The 21,693-nt window shown below is 39.0% G+C and overlaps 1 protein-coding gene across 4 annotated transcripts in view; it reads right to left on the bottom strand.

Annotated features, from left to right (window-relative positions):
• The window catches only part of SUGCT (succinyl-CoA:glutarate-CoA transferase), a 787,630-nt gene that overhangs the window by 695,554 nt on the left and 70,383 nt on the right, over positions 1-21,693 (bottom strand). For all 4 annotated transcript variants that reach the window (XM_005888147.2, XM_070369345.1, XM_070369347.1 and 1 more), the window contains one exon: positions 16,171-16,262. In XM_005888147.2, coding sequence (XP_005888209.1) covers positions 16,171-16,262 — 92 coding nt within the window. The remainder of the gene's footprint in view (positions 1-16,170; positions 16,263-21,693) is intronic.

Raw genomic sequence — 21,693 nt, 5'->3', positions numbered from 1 at the left:
GACTGTGACAGATTGCATTTTCCAGAGATGGCTGTAATATCTCCCATTCCACACGTCCCTTTTAGTATCTTGAAACTGCCTACTCCAGCAACAGAAGGAGTCTAATTTCTTTCTCCTTGAATCTGGGTGGTCTTGTGACATGCTTGTAATCAATAAAATTTTGCATAAGGGTTACAGTATGACTTTCACAACTGTGTCATAGAACATGTATATCAGTGACTTTGCCTTTTTTACCAGAACACTTGTGTTGGTAGAGCCTTAAGCCCAATATAAACAGTCTGACTGCTCTGAGGTCACCTACTGTTAGGAAACCCAAAGTAACCCAAGCACAGAGACCACATGGAAAAGCCCTGAGATTACATGGAGAGATGACTGGCAGCCCCAAGCTGCCCCAGAGCCGTTGCTTGCAAAACTCCAAGAACCACCCAGCTGAGCCCTCCCCAAACTCCTGACCCATGGAAGCTGTGAAAGTTAATAAAATGATTGCCCTTGTTTTAAGTCATTAAGTTTCAAGGTGACTTGTTACATAATAATTGTTAGCAGAACAGAGATCAAGGCTACCAAACAATCAAGAAAATTGGCATACAATGTAGAAAGAATGCCTGGGAAACAAAAGGACATAAACAGAAGTTTGAGTTTCCATATTTGGGTTAATAGTTCTTGTCCCAGTTTTAAGTGTTCCAAGATCCCTCTGAAACTATATGCAAAAATTCTGTATGTTAATTTTCTAGAAAAGGTTCAATAACCTTCATCACATTCTCAGAGAAATCTATGAACCTTTTAAAACATATTTAAAATTTATTTATAATTTTGGAGAAGAGTTTGCAAGTAGTTTGGATGACTGAAGCAAAGAATGAATGTGAGGGCATGATAAGAAATGAAGCTGGACCACAACCAAAGACAAATTATGGAGGCCTGATATCACACATGTAGCAAGGTTAGGTTTATTTATTTGTTTCCCTTACTAGGATAGGGAGTAATTTAAAGCTTTCCAGAAAAAAACGCCAAGCTCAGTTGTAGTGAATACAAATTAAAATAATCACTGGCATCACTGTGTAGATTAAACGGGAGTAATAATCATAAAGTTTGAGATCTAAAGCAGGGAATCAAGCTGGAAATTACTGCAATTCTTCATGAAAAAGATCAGGGACCAAACTAAGTCAACAGCAGTAGGAATAAAATGACAGAACAAATAGTCACAGAGTTAAAACACACAACCAATCAGACTTAGTACATGTTTGGACAGAAGTTTAAGCTTCTGGGTTTGGGTTAGTACTTCAATTAAGATAAAATAAAGGGAAAGAGAAGTTTGATGAATTGTTTGCTTATTCAGTTTAAGTAATATATTCAATCAAGAGTTGAATATGCAAACCTAAAACCCAAAGGAAAAAGATCTGGGTGGAAGATACAAATTTGACACCCAAACATTATATATGGTAGTTGAAACCATGGTAGGTTTGAGACATTATCTAGGAAGAACATATTGAACACTAATAGAAACATAATGTGAGCAAATAAAAATTACATATGTAATTTTCAAAATTTTATTAGCCACACTAAAGAAATAAAAGGAAATCAGTATAATTAACTTTAATAATGTATTTCATTTAACTGAATATATCTGAAATACTATCATTTCCAAATGCAATCCATTTTTTAAATTACTAATGAGAAATTTTACAAGGTTTTGTTGATATGTCTTTGAAATGTACTTTTTACACTTAATAGCACATCTCAATTCAAACTCACCACATTTCAAATGCTTAACAGTCCCATGTGGCTGATGACTGCAGTATTAGAGAGTATAAAAGAGTGAAAAGAATAGATGAGGCCAAAGTACAGAATTCTGGGTGCAATCATTTCAAAAGGAGGCTGAGGAAGAGGAGGCCGTGAAGAAAATTGAGGAGAGAACAGACATGTGGGAGGAAAACCAGGAAAGATTGATATCATGGGAGACAAGGAGGAAAAAGAACATTAAGGAGGGGTAGGTAGCCAACACCTGTCTTCTGTCACTAACGTGAAATAAGAAAAGTGAAGTAAGTCAGACGCAGGAAGACAAATAAATGATATTGCTTACATGTGGAATCTGAAAGAAGACTCACAGATTTAGAGAATGAATTTATGGTTACCAGCAGGGAGGAGAGGGAGAATAGACTGGGAGCTTGGGATTGACATGTACACACTACTATATTTAAAATAGATAACTGGGACTTTCCTTGTGATCCAGTGGTTGGGACTTTGCCTTCCAATTCAGGGGTTGCATTGTAACACTGCTTATTTAACTTATATGCAGAGTACATCATGAGAAACGCCGGGCTGGATAAAGCACAAGCTGCAATCAAGACTGCCACGAGAAAATATCAATAACCTCAGATATGCAGATGACACCACCCTTATGGCAGAAAGTGAAGAAGAACTAAAGAGCCTCTTGATGAAAGTGAAAGAGGAGAGTGAAAAAGTTGGCTTAAAGCTCAACATTCAGAAAATCAAGATCATGGCATCTGATCCCATCACTTCATGAGAAATAGATGGGAAAACCGTGGAAACAGTGGCAGACTTTATTCTTTTGGGCTCCAAAATCACTGCAGATGGTGATTGCAGTCATGAAATTAAAATATGCTTACTCCTTGGAAGAAAAGTTATGATCAACATAGGCAGCATATTAAAAAGCAGAGACATTACTTTGTCAACAAAGGTCTGTATAGTCAAGGCTATAGTTTTTCCATTAGTCATGTATGGATGTGAGAGTTGGACTATAAGGAAAGCTGAGCACCAAAGAATTGATGGTTTTGAACTGTGGTGTTGGAGAAGACTCTTGAGAGTCCCTTGGGCTGCAAGGAGATCCAACCAGTCCATCCTAAAGGAGATCAGTCCTGGGTGCTCATTGGAAGGACTGATGTTGAAGCTGAAACTCCAATACTTTGGCCACTTGATGCAAAGCGTTGACTCATTTGAAAAGACCCTGATGCTGTCAAAGACTGAAGGTGGGAGAAGGGGACGACAGAGGATGAAATGATTGGATGGCATCACCGACTCAATGGACAGGAGTTTGAATAAACTCCAGGTGTTGGTAATAGACAGGGAGGCCTGGCGTGCTGCAGTCCATGGGGTCACAAAGAGTCGGACACGACTGAGCAACTGAACTGAACTGAACTCAGGGGGTGCAGGTTCAATCCCTGGTTGGGAAGCTGGGATCCCACAAGCCTCATAGCCAAAAAAAAACAAAACATAAAACACAGGCAATGTTGCAGCAAATTCAATAGAGACTTTTAAAATGGTCCACATCAAAAAACAAAAAATCTTTAAAAAAATAAATTAAATATAATAGACAGGGACTTCCCTGATGGTCGAGTGGCTAAGACTCCACACTCCCAGTGCAGGGGGCCCAGGTTTGATTCCTGGGCAAGGAACTAGATCCCACATGCTGCAACTAAGTCTTCACATGCTGCAACTAAGACCCAGTACAACCAGATAAATAAATAAATAGTTAAATATTCTTTAAAAATAGATAACCAAGAAAAACTAACTGTAAATTCATATTATATATATATATATATATATATATATATACACACACACACACACACACACATATATATGCATGCTGTGCCACTTCAGTTGTGTCCAACTCTTTATGACCCTATGTACTGTAGCCTGCCAGGCTCCTCTGTCCATGGGATTCACCAGGCAAGAATACTGGAGGGGGTTGCCATGCCTTCCTACAGGGGATCTTCCCGACCCAGGGATTGAACCAACACTCTTATGTCTCCCGCACTGGCAGGCAGGTTCTTTACCACTAGTGCCACGTGGGAAGACTCTCTCTCTATATAGATAGATAGATAGATATACACATACACAAAAAAATAAAAGTATCCACTGTAGTTTTGAATTAAGAGGTCACTGGATAAGGGGAACCCTCTTATACTATTGGTGGGAATGCATACTAGGACAGCCACTATGGAGAACAGTGTGGAGATTTCTTAAAAAAAAATGAAAATCAAACTGCCATATGACCTAGCAATCGCACTGCTGGGCATTCACACCAAGGAAACCAGACATGAAACAGACATGTGTATCCCATGTACCCCAAACAACGCAGCACTGTTTACAACAGCTAGGACATGGAAGCAACCTAGGTGTCTATCAGCAGAAGAATGGATTAGAAAGTTGTGGTACATATATACAGTGGAATATTATTCACCTATTAAAAAGAACGCATTTGAATCAGTTCTAATGAGGTGGATGAAACTGGAGCCTATTATACAAAGTGAAGTAAGTCAGAAAGAAAAACACCAATACAGTATATTAACACATATATATGGAATTTAGAAAGATGGGGATGACGACCCTACATGTGACACAGCAAAAGAGACACAGATATAAAGAACAGACTTTTGGACTCTGTGGGAGAAGGTGAGGGTGGGATGATTTGAGAGAATAGCATTGAAACATGTATATTACCATATGTGAAATAGATGGCCAATGCAAGTTTGATGCATGAAGCGGGGCACTCAAAGCTGGTGCACTGGGAATACCCAGAGGGATGGGGTAGGGAGGGAGGTAGGAGGGGGGTTCAGGATGGGGGACACATGTACACCTGTGGCTGATTCATGTCAATGTATGGCAAAAGCCACAACAATATTATAAAGTAATTAGCCTCCAATTAAAATAAATCAATTAATTTTTTTAAAAAAAGAGGTCACTGGTAATCTTCCCAAGTACAATTTCATTGGTGAGGTGCCTATGGAGGCCAGAATTCAACAGATTGAGGAAAGAAACAGAAATAGTATCTCTCGTTACTTAAACGAGTGATTCCGAAACGTAGTGGATCATCAGAACCACTCAGAAGGCTTTCTAAGAATAAAAATATACAAGTAACACCACCTCAGGTTTCTGTTTCATTGGGTCTAAGACATGGGAATATATGTATTAGAGTTCTCCAAGCAATTCTAAAGATTTCAAGTATACAGAAAAATAAGAATCAGTAGACCCAAATCTGAAAATCCTTAATTCAATCAGGCTGTGTAAATCTTGTAGAATTGCATCTCATAGAACTGTAATGAAAAGTTTCTCAACATTTCTTACCCCTCAGGACAGGAATTATGACCTACTAGCATAAATATAAGCTTTATTACAAGTTCAAAGTTCTTTTCCCGTGACTATGACTGTAGGCCATAGACTGTAGTATTTATTATTTTTGCACTTGCTTATCCTCAATATATGGGTTTCCCCGGTGGCTCAGATGGAAAAGAATCTGCCTGCAATGCAGGAGATGTGGATTCAATCCCTGAGTCAGGAAGATCCTCTGGAGAGGGGAAAGGCTACCCACTTTAGTATTCTTGCCTGGAAAATTCCATGGACAGAGTAGTCTGGAGGGCTACAGTCCATGGGTTTGCAAAGAGTTGGACACGACTGAGCAACTAACACTTTTCACTTTCAAATTCTCAATATATAAAAGGAATGTCTAAAGATGACTAAAAGTACATTTGACTCTACTTAAAGGCATTCTTTTACACAGACTTATTAATCCTTGTAATATTTCAGAGCTCTTCATGCTTAATGTTCAGATGTCTTCTCTTTGACTATGCAGTTAAAGACAGAAATTAAACTTTTTTTTTCTCAAAAGTCAATGTGGAAACTATTCTTCAGTTACAACTAAACAGGGTTATGGTTCTACACTGCCAGTCCAGGGGGTAACATGAGTGAGAAGAAGGTGCTTCAGAACAAAAACTGACTGAGCTAAGCTTATTTTCCTTTATTTCCTCAAAGCTGCATGTTGCCATTTAGGGATCTCTTTATGTTCCTCCTTTATAGGCAGTTCAGTTCAGTTCAGTTGCTCAGTCATTTCCGACTCTTTGTGACCCCATGGACTGCAGCACTCCAGGCCTCCCTGTCCATCACCAACTCCAAGAGATTACTCAACCTCATGTCCATTGAGCCAGTGATGTCATCCAACCATCTCATCCTCTGTTGTCACCTTCTCCTCCCTCCCTCAATCTTTCCCAGCATCAGACTCTTCTCAAATCGGTCAGTTCTTCACATCAGGTGGCCAAAATACTGGAGTTTCAGCTTCAGCATCAATCCTTCCAATGAACACTCAGGACTGATTCCTTTACGATGGTATGGTTGAATGTCCTTGCAGTCCAAGGGACTCTCAAGAGTCTTCTCCAACACCTCAGTTCAAAAGCATCAATTCTTCAGTACTCAGCATTCTTTACAGTCCAACTCTCACATTCATACATGACCACTGGAAACACCATAGCTGTGACTAAATGGACATTTGTTGCCAAAATAATGTCTCTGCTTTTTAATATGCTGTCTAGGTTGGTCATAATTATTCTTCCAAGGAGCAAGCGTCTTTTACTTTCATGGCTGCAGTCACCATCTGCAGTGATTTTGGAGCCCAAAAAAATAGTGTCTCACTGTTTCTATTGTTTCCCCATCTATTTCCCATGAAGTGATAAGACCAGATGCCACACTCTTAGTTTTTTGAATGTTGAGTTTTAAGCCATCTTTTTCACTCTCCTCTTTCACTTTCATCAAGAGGCTTTTTAGTTCTTCACTTTCTGCCATAAGGGTGGTGTCATCTGCATATCTGAGGTTATTGATATTTCTCATGGCAATCTTGATTCCAGCTTGTGCTTCCTCCAGCCCTGCATTTCTCATGATGTACTCTGCATATAAATTAAATAACCAGGGTTACAATATACAGCCTTGACACATTCCATTTCCGATTTGGAAACATTCTGTTGTTCCATGTCCAACTCTAACTGTTTCTTCCTGACCTGTATACAAATTTCTCAGGAGGCAGGTCAAGTGGTCTGGTATTCCTGTTTCTTGAAGAATTTTCCACAGTCTCTTGTGATCCACACAGTCAAAGGCTTTGGCATAGTCAATAAAGCAGAAGTAGATGTTTTTCTGGAACTCTCTTGCTTTTTCGATGATCCAATGGATGTTTGCACTTTGACCTCTGGTTCCTCTGCCTTTTCTAAAACCAGCTTGGACATCTGGAAGTTCACGGTTCACATACTATTGAAGCTTGGCTTGGAGAATTTTGAGCATTACTTTACTAGTGTGTGAGATGAGTGTAATTGTGCAGTAGTTTGAACATTCTTTGGCATTGCCTTTCTTTGGGATTGGAATGAAAACTGACCTTTTCCAGTCCTGTGGCCACTGCTGAGTTTTCCAAATTTGCTGGCATATTGAGTGCAGCACTTTCACAGCATCATCTTTCAGGATTTGAAATAGCTCAACTGGAATTCCATCACCTCCACTAGCTTTGTTCATAGTGATGTTTCCTAAGGCCCACTTGACTTCGCATTCCATGATGTCTGGCTCTAAGTGAGTGATCAGATCATCATGATTATCTGGGTCGTGAAGATCTTTTTTGTACGGTTCTTCTGTGTATTCTTGCCACCTCTTCTTAATATCTTCTGCTTCTGTTAGGTCCATACTATCTCTGCCCTTTATCGAGCCCATCTTTGCATGAAATGTTCCTTGGTATCTCTAATTTTCTTGAAGAGATCTCTAGTCTTTCCTATTCTATTGTTTTCCTCTATTTCTTTGCATTGATCACTGAGGAAGGCTTTCTTATCTCTCCTTGCTATTCTTTGGAACTCTGCATTCAGATGCTTCTATCTTTCCTTTTCTCTTTTGCCTTTCACTTCTCTTCTTTTCACAGCTATTTGTAAGGCCTCTGCAGACAACCACTTTGCCTTTTTGCATTTCTTTTTCTTGGGGATGGTCTTGATCCCTGCCTCCTGTACAATGTCATGAACCTCCATCCATAGTTCTTCAGGCACTCGGTCTATCAGATCTAATCCCTTTAATCTATTTCTCACTTCCACTGTATAATGGTAAGGGATTTGATTTAGGTCATACCTGAATGGTCTAGCGGTTTTCCCTACTTTCTTTAAGTCTGAATTTGGCAAAAAGAAGTTCATGATCTGAGCCACAGTCAGCTCATAGTCACTTTACCCTAATTTTACTTAGATAAAAATGCTTGAGTGCAGAGTATTCACTGTGATTTGTCATGCAGTCCAATCTCCTAGGAAAGATACTAACTCAGAATTTAAGCTCCCAATAACTTGCCATCAAAATTCTCTATAATACAAATAGTCATTCAAGACACTTTGCATCTTTCTTTTTACTATGTAAATATTACAGTATGAATCAAACACTATATCCTTGACTACCCAATCTTTCCTACAAAAGAACTTTAGAAAAAGAAAGAAAAAAATTCTACTGTATTAGTTTCCAAAGTAAACAGTACATAAAGACCCCAAAAGCTGAAAAATTCTCAAAGGATCATTTGGTCCAACTTCCTGCCTTTAGGCAGGAAAATTACTAAGTCATCCAGGAAGATGCTTATCCCTCTCTCCTTAAAAATCTCCAGAGGAAACAGAGCAGTTGTTGAGTATCTGATACATGCCAGGCATGCACCAGACAGGGAAAAGGAGGTAGCATTATTTCCCAGGTGTTTGCCTACATATTATCTCATTGAATCTGAGTACCTTTTCCAGGATGTGTGTTAGTACTCTCATTTTTACAAATGAAAAAAAATAGGCTCAGAAGTGTTAAATGGAACTAGGATTTCAAGCCAGGAGAAGATCTTTCCATTCCACCATGCTAATAGAAACTGCATAACCAGTTTGCTTACACATGACAATGTTCAATACCCTAATGGTCATAAAGCTCTTCATTCAGCTAACTAAAATGTCTTCTCTGATATGAGCTCATTTTCTCTTATTCCTTGTTCTGTAAATAATAATTATTCCACATCCTCCAAAATATCAATAGCTGAAAACAGTACTCAAATCATTTATTTGCCTTATCTATGGCAAACAAATCCAGCTCTCCACACATTCTCCCTGAACAATTATTTTTCACTCCTGAGATAATTTTGGCCATTCTTTTTAGGATTTTCTCTGATTATAAAACTTTTTCAAAGCATGATGACTCAAAATGAACACAATGCTCTCAAAAGTAACCACTTACAAAGATTTAAAAATCTTTCTTAAGATTCAGAAAGCAAAAACATTAGGAAGAAACTTGTTTTATATGCTTTTTAATCATGTCAAGTAGAGGGGTTTTCCAAGTATTTTCACCACATTTTTCCAGTCACAACCCAAAAGTTCTCTATTCATATTTTTTGAGTATGAGGCTTGTATGAAGTGCTCTACTTGATAGAAAAGACTCCTTTTTCATTCAAGTATATCCCTTCAGTTCAGTTCAGTCGCTCAGTCGTGTCCGACTCTTTGTGACCCCATGAACCGCAGCACACCAGGCCTCCCTGTCCATCACCAACTCCCAGAGTTTACCCAAACTCATGTCCGTTGAGTCAGTAATGCCATCTAACCATCTCATCCTCTGTCGTCCCCTTCTCCTCCTGCCTTTAATCTTTCCCAACACCAGGGTCTTTTCAAATGAGTCAGCTCTTTACATCAGGTGGCCAAAGTACTGGAGTTTCAGCTTCAACATCAGTCCTTCCAATGAACACCCAGGACTGATCTCCTTTAGGATGGACTGGTTGGATCTCCTTGCAGTCCAAGGGACTCTCAAGAGTCTTCTCCAACACCACAGTTCAAAAGCATCAATTCTTCGGTGCTCAGCTTCCTTTATAATCCAACTCTCACATCCATATGTGGCCACTGGAAAAACCATAGCCTTGACTAGATGGACTTTTGTTGACAAAGTAATGTCTCTGCTTTTTAATATGCTATCTAGCTTGGTCATAAGTTTCCTTCCAAGGAGTAAGCGTCTTTTAATTTCATGGCTGCAATCACCATCTGCAGTGATTTTGGAGCCCCCAAAAATAAAGTCTGACACTGTTTCCACGGTTTCCCCATCTATTTCCCATGGAGTGATGGGACCAGATGCCATGATGCCATGATCTTAGTTTTCTGAATGTTGAGCTTTAAGCCAACTTTTTCACTCTCCACTTTCACTTTCATCAAGAGGCTCTTTAGTTCTTCTTCACTTTCTGCCATAAGGGTGGTGTCATCTGCATATCTGAGGTTATTGATATTTCTCCTGGCAATCTTGATTCCAGCTTGTGCCTCATCCAGCCCAGCATTTCTCATGATGTACTCTGCATATAAGTTAAATAAGCAGGGTGACAATATCCCTTAAAGGACTCCAACCAGAATGCCATGGTTGTTGCTACACGTATCAACCTCTTACTATCAAACTGAAGTTGAATCTTTAAAGATTCCAAATTCATATATAACAAATAATCAATAAGCACCAACTCTGTAGTGATCTGTGTTATACCCTAGGAATACAAAAAAATATCAATAAGCAGCAACCAAACCAAATCAAACCAAAAGAATAAATCAATAAGTACCAAGTCTGTATTATCTGTGTTATACTCCAGGGATACAAAAGTAAGCATCTCAAAGACACTCTCCCTGAATTAAGGCACTTACATTCTAAAGTCAGACAGACAGACAGATATACAATTAGCAACAGAATGAAAATTACATAGGACCATCAAGAAAGAGGCTAAGAGTAAGTATCTTCCAGCTGAGAAAATCTGAAAGAAGCAAATATGCATGGACAATATTTCAAAACAATGATCCCAATCTATACTCCCTTTCTGTGTTGGTATTCACACATACATAAATGTCCTTTTTGTCCTACAACATTTAAATAAACTGTTTATATTTATTTTTCTCTTTCTAGTTTTTTAAAAATAAAGTTTTTTTTCACATTTCTCTGGAATGTTTCCAATTTGTTGACATTTCTATGGCATCTTTGGTGCTTATAAACCAACTCAGTATTATAGTTCCAAGCATACCAGTGCTATATATAGATGAGCTATAATAATCTTCTTGCTCTGCCATGTGAAACAAGAAGGGTCCCAGTTCAACACGATACTGACAATATCAAGAGAATTGACAGAAAGAAACAAGTTGATTAAATAAAATGTTAAACAAAAATAATTTACTCCTATTTTGATTGCATTTACTGGACAGTTTTAAAAGATAGGAATAATAACAGCCTCTATAACAAGGACTATTGACCATTAAGAATCCTTACTCCCAACCAGACATAAGTGCTGAGCTTCCTTACCCTGATAAAGGGAAGACACCTGCCTCCTCATTCCTTAGTCCCTGTAATCCCAACAAGAAATCTTCTAGATGAGAAAATCTTCTCAGACTGTCATGATCAAAAGAAAACATCAGAGGAAAATGAGACTGCAAAAAAGAAAAAATGCACAAACCTATAGATTGTAAACAGATAATTCAGCCTGGTATTTTTTAACTGTTTCATGGAGTCAAGCAAAAATAAATTGCTTCTTACCTAATCCTCCCTCTATTGTTCTTTTCAATTTGTAGATGAATTCAAACTGAAGGACATGTCTATTGCTATTCTGTTTCAGACTTTAAAGTAACAGTTGATTTTTATCATATGAAAGCTCATCAATCACTAAACATAAATGTGTTAAATTTCTGAAGAACTTTCTAGAAAAAAAGAGAAGATAAATTTTTCCAGGTCATCTGAATTACAAAAACACAGACAGAGATAGAGAATAAAACTGACATCTTAAATAATATGAGATTACATGACCCCTTACAGAATAAAGAAATTTTTAGCAAACACTAGATAATTCAGAATAAGATATAATACTTCTAAAATGAATGCTTTCTCTAAAAGAAAAAAAATTTTTTTAAATAGGGGAGGTTTCGCCTCTCACAAGAAATATAGGTTATTTCTTGAAAAATTGGTATTGTTAGTATGGGGGCAGAAAGACATGTGTGTGAAATCTCTTACTAGAACACTGCTTTAGAAAAAAAAAGTTTTAGAGAAATTTGAGGATTTTTGCATTCTTATATAAATTTCACAGAGAAATTTCTTTCTCTGGATTTCCTTCCATTTGGGGGCCAAATGTGAGAAAAGCAAAGTAGAATTACACTGTGATATAAGTTCTATGGAATAATAGCTGAACATTCAAATAAGCTTCAATAATAACTATCAGCAGTATTAATATCAGTCACTGGAATTGAGTTTCTTTTCCATTTTGGAAAACTGGTACATTTTTGGAAAATAGGCAGTATTAATAAAGTTAAATATACACCTAACCTGTAACCCATCTGTTCCACTATGAGGTATATATACCCAAGGGAAATAAGTGTGTATTCAAAATAGACAAAAACTGGAAACAGCTCAAATATTCATTTTCAGAACAATGGATACACTGTGGTATAGTCATACAACAGAATGTTACACCATCACTGATACACACAACAATCTAACGAACCTCAAAAAATCTGTGTTGGACAAGATAAGCCAGACACTAAAACGCATATACTACAGGATTCTATCTGCACAAGTCCAAAATAGGTAAAACTAGTCTACACCAGTAGAAGTCAAAATAGTGTTTACCTCTAGGAGGAGGTGGTATTGTTTGGGAAGAGGTATGAGGGAACTCTCTGGAGTGATAGAAATATGCTGTATCTTGAACTGGGTGGTATTTATCCTGGTGTATATATTTGTAAAACATCACTGAACCATACCTTTAAGATTTTTCATTTTGTTATATGTAAGGTATACTTCACTTTTTATGAGATTTAAAAACCATTAAAGATGGGCTACTACTTGGCCACAAAAAGAATGAAAAGCCATTTGCAGCAATATGGATGGACCCAGAGATTATTGTATTAAGACAGAGGAAGACAAATGTCATATGATATCACCTATATATGGAATCTTAAAAAAAATGATACAAATGAACTTATTTACAAAACAGAAATAGACTCAAAGACATAGAAAACAAACTTATGGTTATGAAAGAAGATAACTGGGGGAAGATAAATTAGGAGATTGGAATAAACATACACACACTAATATATATATAATAGGTAAACAAGTTACTATTATAGTACAGGGAACTATATTCAATATCTTGTAATAACCTATAATGGAAAAGAATCCAAAAATTATATATATATATATACAGCTCAGACAGTAAAGAATTCACCTGCAAGGCAGGAGACCCAGGTCCAATCCCTGGGTTGGGAAGATCCCCTGGAGAAGGAAATAGCAACCCATTCCAGTAGTCTTGCCTGGAGAATTTCATGGCAGAGAACCCTGGTGGGCTACAATCCATGGGGTCAAAAAGAGTCGGACATGACTGAGTGACTAACACTTTCTTTCATTTGTCACTTTACTATACAGCTGAAATTAACACAACATTGTAAATTAACTATACTTCAATTTTTTAAAATGGTAAAATTTTAAACGACTGAGCAAGTGCTTTTACACCTAGAGAGTATTATTCTAAATGAAAAAAGTCAGATAGAGAAAGACAAATACTGTAGGACTTCACTCAATTGTGAAAACTAAAAAACAAAACAAATGAAGGAACATAGTTAAACAGAAACAAGAGTTATAAGGAACAAACAAGTTGATTGCCAGAGAGAAGGAGGCTGGGTAGAGGAGAGAAATAGATGAGGAAGATTAAGAGGTACAAACTTCGAGTTACAAAATAAATGAGTCATAGGTATGAAGTGTACCATGTGGGGAATATAGTTAATAATTATATAATACTGCTGTTTTGTAACAGATAACAACTAGATTTAACAAGGGGATTATTTTGAAATGTATACAAATACTGATTCTTTATGGTGCGCCCCAGAAACTAACATAGTGTTGTAAGTCAATCATACTTCAAAAACAAAGTCATAGAAAAAGAGATCACATTGTAGACACCAGAGACAGCGGGTGTGAATAGTGGGAGCTGGATGAAGGCAGTCTAAAGGTAGAAACTTTCAGTTATAAGATACATATGTACTAGGGATGTAACATACAACATGATAGAGATAATTAACACTGTTGTACCATATATACGAATGTTGTTAAGACAATAAATCCTAAGAGTACTCATACCACAGGAAAAAAAAATTTTCTATTTCTTTAATGCTGTATCTGTATGAGACAATAGTTCACTAAATCTATTGTGGTCATCATTTCATCATATATTTAAGTCAAATCATTATGCTGTACACCTTAGAGTTAAACACTGCTATATGTTAATTCGGAGAAGGCAATGGCACCCCACTCCAGTACTCTTTCTTGGAGAATACCATGGACGGAGGAGCCTGGTAGGCTGCAGTCCATGGGGTCACTAAGAGTCGGACACAACTGAGGGACTTCACTTTCACTTTTTACTTTCATGCATTGGAGAAGGAAATGGCAACCCACTCCAGTGTTCTTGCCTGGAGAATCCCAGGGACGGGGGAGCCTGGTGGGCTGCCGTCTATGGGGTCACGCAGAGTCGTACACGACTAAAGTGACTTAGCAGTAGCAGTAGCAGCAGTATGTCAATTATATCTGCAAAACCTGGGAGAAAATTTGAGAAAGTACACTATCAACTGTGTATTTTAAAAGATGGGAGACTACTGTGTTTGTTTTTGAATGGAACACCTCTGAAAGCGTGCAAAAGAAAAGTGATAGCATTGATTCTCTCCAAGGAGAAGCAGGGGAATTAAGGACAGAGGGAAGGAGATTTACATTGTAGACTCAGATACAGGGTGACAAAGACAAGTCACAGTGCTACATAATGTTCCACTTGAAAGTGAAGGTGTTAGTAACACAGTCATGCCCGACTGTTTGCGACCCCATGGACTGTAGCCTGCCAGGCTCCTCTGTCCATGGAATTCTCTAGGCAACAATACTGGAGTGGGTAGACATACCTTCTCCAGGGGATCCTCCCAGCTTAATTTTATGTAATTTTCTTTCATTTTTTAACTTTTCCATGAGTATATGTCTAATCTGGTCAACCAAACTGTTACTTATAGGGTAACATTAAATTATTTCTGGTATCTAAAACAACACTACAAACAGATGGTCAATACATCTTTTTCATTGATTGATATAATTCTTGATGTTTAAATGTATCATAATATATAGGTGAATTATTACTTAGAAAATGTATTGTGTGAAAGTTACTCAGTCATGTTCGACTCTTTGTGACCCCATGGACTGCCAGGGGTCCTCTGTCCATGGAATTCTCCAGGCCAGAATACTGGAGTGGGTAGCCATTCCCTTCTCCAGGGCATCTTTCCAACCCAGGGATCAAACCCATGTCTCCTGCAGGCGGATTCTTTACCGTCTAAGCCACCAGGGAACATGTACTACCTATGTCTTTAGTATTTTTACTCAGTGTGTTCACACTTTTTCCTTTTTTTTACTTTATTTAATGGCATGTTTAGTTTTCCCCAGGAGTCCATTTTCTTTGATCGAACTATCCACATTTTGGTCATCTATATACTTTAGAGGAACTTCCCAACCCATCATCACGGAGAAGAGTGTTATACAGTCAAATAATTCTTTCACATCAGAATCAATGCATATAACAATCAGACACAACTACACCCAAGGCGTTAAGTAACATAGTTGAAAATAAACAACCATTTACAATATTCCAGAGGGAAGAAGAAACCCTCCACTATGTATATAGGTCAAAGCAAAGTCGTTGTTTTTCAGTCGCTCTGCTGCTGGTGCTGCTAAGTCGCTTCAGTCGTGTCCGACTCTGTGCGACCCCAGAGACGGCAGCCCACCAGGCTCTGCCATCCCTGGGATTCTCCAGGCAAGAACGCTGGAGTGGGTTGCCATTTCCTTCTCCAATGCATGAAAGTGAAAAGTGAAAGTGAAGTCGCTCAGTCGTGTCAGACTTTAGCGACCACATGGACTGCAGCCTACCAGGCTCCTCCGTCCATGGAATTTTCTAGGCAAAAGTACTGGAGTAGGGTGCCATTGCCTTCTCCAGTTATGTCCAACTCTTTGTGACCCCAGGGAGTATAGCACACCAGGCTCCTCTGTCCCCTTGGACATCCGCAGACTAGTCTAGTCAGCCATTCTATTTCACACAGGAATATTCCAAGGTCACACAAAAGTGCCTTTACTAAGCTTGAGTAATATAATGCATATGGAAAATGTGTTCACCACTTGATCTATTGCTTCTTGCTAATAAGACTGTTATTTCCCATGGGGCCATATTGACATTTAGCATCAAGCACATTCAACACTTCCATTTTTAAAGGCATTCACTTTCCATGGTTTCTTTCTAAAATTGACTCATGTTTAAGCCTATGGGGTCAGCGAAGAGGAAAAATTCTTTGGAATAAATGGGGGGAAATTATGACTATTCTAAAGAAAGATACTTACCTCAGGTCCTGTGATATGCATTAGACCAGAAACAGCAGAGGCAACAGCATCGTAACCAGCTCGCTGAGACAGTGGACCTGTCTGACCATACCCTAAGACAACAAGAATAGATATATATTCAGCACCACCCAGGGAGAGCAATACTATAATGTGTGCTGTGCTGTCACTTCAGTCGTGTCCAACTCTGTACGATCCTATGGACTGTAGCCCGCCAGGGTCCTCTGTTCATGGGATTCTCCAGGCAAGAATACTGGAGTGGGTTGCAATGCCCTCCTCCAGGGGACCTTGCCAAACCAGGGATCAAACACGCATCTCTTATGTCCCCTGCATTGGCAGGCAAGTTGTTTACCACTAGCGCCACCTGGAAGTCCAATAGTATAACAGCGTGTTAAAAGCATTTGTATCCAGAAATTCTGCAGCATTTTGTTGTATTAAACCTACACCATCCTTTGAAAGTGAAAGTGAAGTCACTCAGTCATGTCTGACTCTTTGTAACCCCATGGACTATAGCCTACCAGGCTCCTCCGTCTATGGGATTTTCCAGGCAAGAATACTGGAGTGGATTGCCATTTCCTTCTCCAGATCTTCCTGACCCAGGGATTGAACCCGGGTCTCCTGCACTGTAGACAGACGCTTTACCGTCTGAGCCACCAGGGAAGTTCCTTTGAAGGAGGCAGTAAAAATTTAATTATGGTGTTACACCACAAACGTTGCAAACTTGTAACTTGTGGGCCAGATTCTCCATGTATGAATGTTTTATCTGGACTTAAGAGTGTTTTGAAAAGTTTTTACTTAGTTTCCAACGTTTAAAGATCAGGAAATAGCACATAAAATAGGCTTTACCTGAAAAAAAAAAAAAAACAGAACATACGCTCAAACCTAGGCTCACATCCTCACATGGCAATAACCAATAAGCCACGTTCTTCCCTTTGCATAGGGCATAAATTCTCCAATTTGCCCCAATTTCCACCCCTCCTTAATCCTTTATGGTTTAGTCTGATTCAGTCATTAACCAATAGGTATTTGCTGCTGCTGCTGCTAAGTCACTTCAGTCGTGTCCGACTCTGTGCAACCCCATAGACGGCAGCCCACTAGGCTCCCCCATCCCCGGGATTCTCCAGGCAAGAACACTGGAGTAGGTTGCCATTTCCTTCTCCGATGCACGATAGTAAAAAGTGAAAGTGAAGTCACTCAGTCGTGTCCGACCCTCAGCGATTCCATGGACTGCAGCCTACCAGGCTCCTCCATCCATGGGATTTTCCAGGCAGGAGTACTGGAGTGGGGTGCCACCGCCTTCTGCAAGAATACTAAAGTGGGTAGCCTTTCCCTTCTCCAGGGGATCTTCCCGACACAGGGATCGAACCCAGGTCTCTCACACTGCAGGCAGATTCTTTACTGTCTGAGCCACTGCTTGTAATGTGGGAGACCTGGGTTCTATCCCTGGATTAGGAAGATCCCCTGGAGGTGGGTTTCCATGCCCTGAAATTTGAACAAAAAGAGAATTAATATATCTCCTGACAGTGCTTTTTAGGATTACAAACAGAAGGGAAAGCTATCACCTTTTCTTTGCCATCAGCAAAAATTAGAAGAACAGAAACATGTTTTATCCTGCTCTCCTCCGTCCTAGGCTTACCGTTGGATAATATGAGGAGCTACATGAATCTGTCTCCAAATTCCATATATTTTGCTTGCTCCTCCAGCAACCTGGAACACTCTCCCTCTATTTCATTCTATATATCTACATACCTCACATCCTCCAACCCTAAACTGGAATGTGTCCTTACCAGAGAGGTCTTCTCTGGAGAACTTTTATGAGAGATCACTCTTACTTCTCACTCTTAATCCCCCTTTCATGAATGTATTTGACTTTATACCTCTCATCACCACAAGATACATAATAAAGTTTATTTATTTTCTGTATCCTCCCTACTCAAAGGTAAGCTCAAGAGATTTTTTTTTCAATTTAATTCACTGCAGTATTGCCAACATCTAGAATAGAATTCAGTAATGGTTACCAAATGAATAAATGAATGAATATTGGTTACAAAAAAAAGTTATCTTTTAAGAAAGAAACAAATTAATTACTACAGAAACTAAAGAGGCTTTTTCCTCTGTTTTGTTTTGGACTAAAATGATGACGTAGAAGGCATTTTCCTCCTTCCGTGCACAGAGTGGATGTACAGCTCCACACAGAGCACTTCCCTCTGAGAGGAATTTGGGAATTGAGAAACTAGAGAAATTGACTAGAATGACTCCTACACATTGGGTAACACAGAAAAGATCCATAAAGGCTGAGACAGTCTCACCATTAACCTTGCTCCAGGCGCAGCACCATACGATTAGGCAGAAACTCCAAACTCCCAGCGTCTCCCTAAGGAACAAACAGTACAGGCGGCACAGCAAGTGTCCCGGCTTTTAAGGCTCCTCCCTGAGGAACGGTCCCCTAAAACTCCTATCTCTGACAGCCAGAATTCATGAGTCCTACGGGACTATGGCAAACAAAGAAGCTAATTACAGGCTCATGAACATTAACCACAGCTATCCCCCACAGGTCTCAAGACTGGAGGAGCAGCAAAAATGGCCATCTCCCAGTCCTCCCCCAGAAAGGCTTTAACTGGATACTCTACAAGCTGCTGCCTAAGGATCCTGACACTAATTGAAATCTAAATGACCCTACCTAATTGACATCTAACTGAAACCTGAAGGAATCAGTGGGCACTTGCCCACCTTCTCTATGCAGCTCACTCCCACAATAAAATCAGGTCACCATCATCTCTCTAGAAGGAGTTTTTAGAGAGATGGGGCACATGTCTTGTGCCCCAACTTTTGCAGATACTGCCTGGGAGATGGGCCCCCATATCACCTGGTTCCGACTACCAACAGTGCCTGCAGTTAATAAGTCAAACTGGATTATGGCAAAGAAATAAGCAGATTTTTAATGGGCTCAGGAATACCCTCCCCCCAACACACACACACAGCTATCTACCCAGATTCAGTGCAAAGCAAGAAGACAAATATACCAATCTCCCAGTTTCTCCCCAGAAACTGCTTGACAGCATACATTCCCAGCTGTTGCCTGAGGGTCTGGCTTCTAATCTGCCTGTATCTAGGCCTCACAACAGTCTTTCCCTTTGGAACATTGACGGGTCTTCACATACCCTAAACTACTAAAAGGCATGAAATAAAAAGACAGTGGCTTGGATAATCACAAAGGTTTGTGAGGCAACCACGAATCCAGGCTGGGTTAATACACAGGATTTATCTCCTATGCAAGACTAATCTGCCAAGACTGAGAGAGGTGCTGTTTTAGCTAATGCATGAAAACCAATACAAGCATTCAAGGAAAATGAAGAAACATGGGAATATGTTCCAAACAAGAGAACAAGTAAAGTCTCCAAAAACCAATCTTAATGAAACAGACAAAAGTCATTTATCTCACAAAGAGTTCAACATAATGCTCAGAAGGATGCTCACAGAGGTCAGGAAAGCAGTGCATAAGCAAAGAAAGATTTTTCAACAGAGATTAATGATATTATAAAGTACCAAACAGATAGTATAGAGATAAAGAATAAAATAACTATACTGAAAAATTCGATAGAAAGGACCAACAGCAGACCAGATCAAATGATAATATCAGTGAATTAGGAGACAGAGCAGTGGAATACAACCAAGCAATGAAGCAAAAAGAAAAAAAAAAAAAAGACTAAAAAAGAAGTGAAGATAGCTTAAGAGATTTATAAGGCACTGAAAATGGGTCAATATACACATTATAAAAATCCTAGAAGGGGAGTCAGTTCAGTCATGCAGTCATGTCTGACTCTTTTTGACCCCACAGACTGCAGCACGCCAGGCCTCCCTGTCCATCACCAACTCCCAGAGCTTGCTCAAACTCCTGTCCATCAAGTCGGTGATGCTATCCAACCATCTCATCCTCTGTCGTCCCTTAGAAGAAGAGGAGGGCTTTATCAAAGAAAAATGTAGAAAGGGAGGGCTTTATTCAAAGAAATAATAGGAAAGATTGAGGGTAAGACGAGAAGGCGGAGACAGAGGATGAGATGGTTGGATGGCATCACTAACTCAATGGACATGAGTTTGAGCAAACTGTGGGAGATAGTGAAGGACACGGAAGCCTGAGTGCTGCAGTTCATGGGGTCACAAAGAGTCGGACACGACTTAGCAACTCAGCAACAATGACTGAACACTTCCCTAACCTTTGCGGGGGGTGGGGGGGCACAAAACATCCAAATCTAGGCAGTCCAGGGAGTACCAAGTATAACTAAATTGTCAAAAGTTGAAGACAAAGAACCATAAAAACAACAACAGAAAAGCAACCTGGTACTTACAAGGGAACCCTCATAAGATTATCAGTGGATTCTACCTTGCAGGTCAGAAGGCAGTGGGATGAGATATTCAAAGTACTGAAAGAAAAAAAAAGGATTGCCAAACAAGAATACTCAATAAAAGTCCTTCAGACATGAAGAGAGATAAAGAATTTCCAGATAAATAAAAGCTGAAGGAATTTATCACCACTAGACTGTTCTTACAAGGTATGTTAAAGGGATTTCTTCAATTTGAAACAAAAGGATGCTAAGTAGCAACATTAAAACATGAAAGTCTAAAACTCACTGATAAAAGTAAATATATGGTTAAATTCAGAATGCTGTAATATTATAATAATGGTGAGTAAATCACTTATAACTGGTATAAAGATTAAAACTAAAAGTATTAAGCCCACCTATAACTACAAGAATTTGTTAATGATACATAAGATTTAAAAAGATGTAAATCGTGACATCAAAACATTAAGTGCTGGAGAAGAGTGAAAATGTAAAACCTTTTTATACATTTGAAGTCAAGTTGCTATCAGCTTAAAATAGATTATTATAGCTTTCAGATGTTTTATGTAAGCCTCATGGTAACACAATGCAAAATTCCATTGTAGGTACACAAAAGAGTAATCTAAGCATATAACTACAGAAAATCATCAAATCACAAAGGAAGGAAACAAGAGTGAAAGAAAGGAACAAAGAAATTATAAAACAACCAGAAAACAATTAACAAAATGGTAATGGTAAGGCCATTGTTGTTGGTTAGTCGCTAAACTGTGTCTGACTCTTTTGCAACCCCATGGACTATAGCCTGCCTGGCTCCTCTGTCTCTGGTATTTCCCAGGCAAGAATACTGGAGTGGATTGCCATTTCCTTCTCCAAGGAATCTTTGCAACCCAGAGATCAAACCTGCATTTCCTGCATTGAAGGCAGATTCTTTACCTCTGAGCCACCAGGGCTTCCCAATGGAAGCTATAACTATCAAAAATTACTTTAAATGTACATGGGATAAATTTTGCAGTCAAAAAACACAAGAGTGGCTGAATGGATAAAATGAACAAAACTCAACTATATGCTGCTTACAATACAGCTTTACACAGACTGAAAGTGAAGGCATGGGAAAAGGCACTCTATGCAAATAAAAATCAGAAGAAAGTAACGTATCTACAGTTATCAGCTAAGGTAGGCTAAAGGA

Source organism: Bos mutus, chromosome 4 (assembly GCF_027580195.1).
Source record: "Bos mutus isolate GX-2022 chromosome 4, NWIPB_WYAK_1.1, whole genome shotgun sequence".
NCBI classification, from domain to species: domain Eukaryota; kingdom Metazoa; phylum Chordata; class Mammalia; order Artiodactyla; family Bovidae; genus Bos; species Bos mutus.
This window is presented reverse-complemented; position numbering and strand designations above follow the sequence as displayed.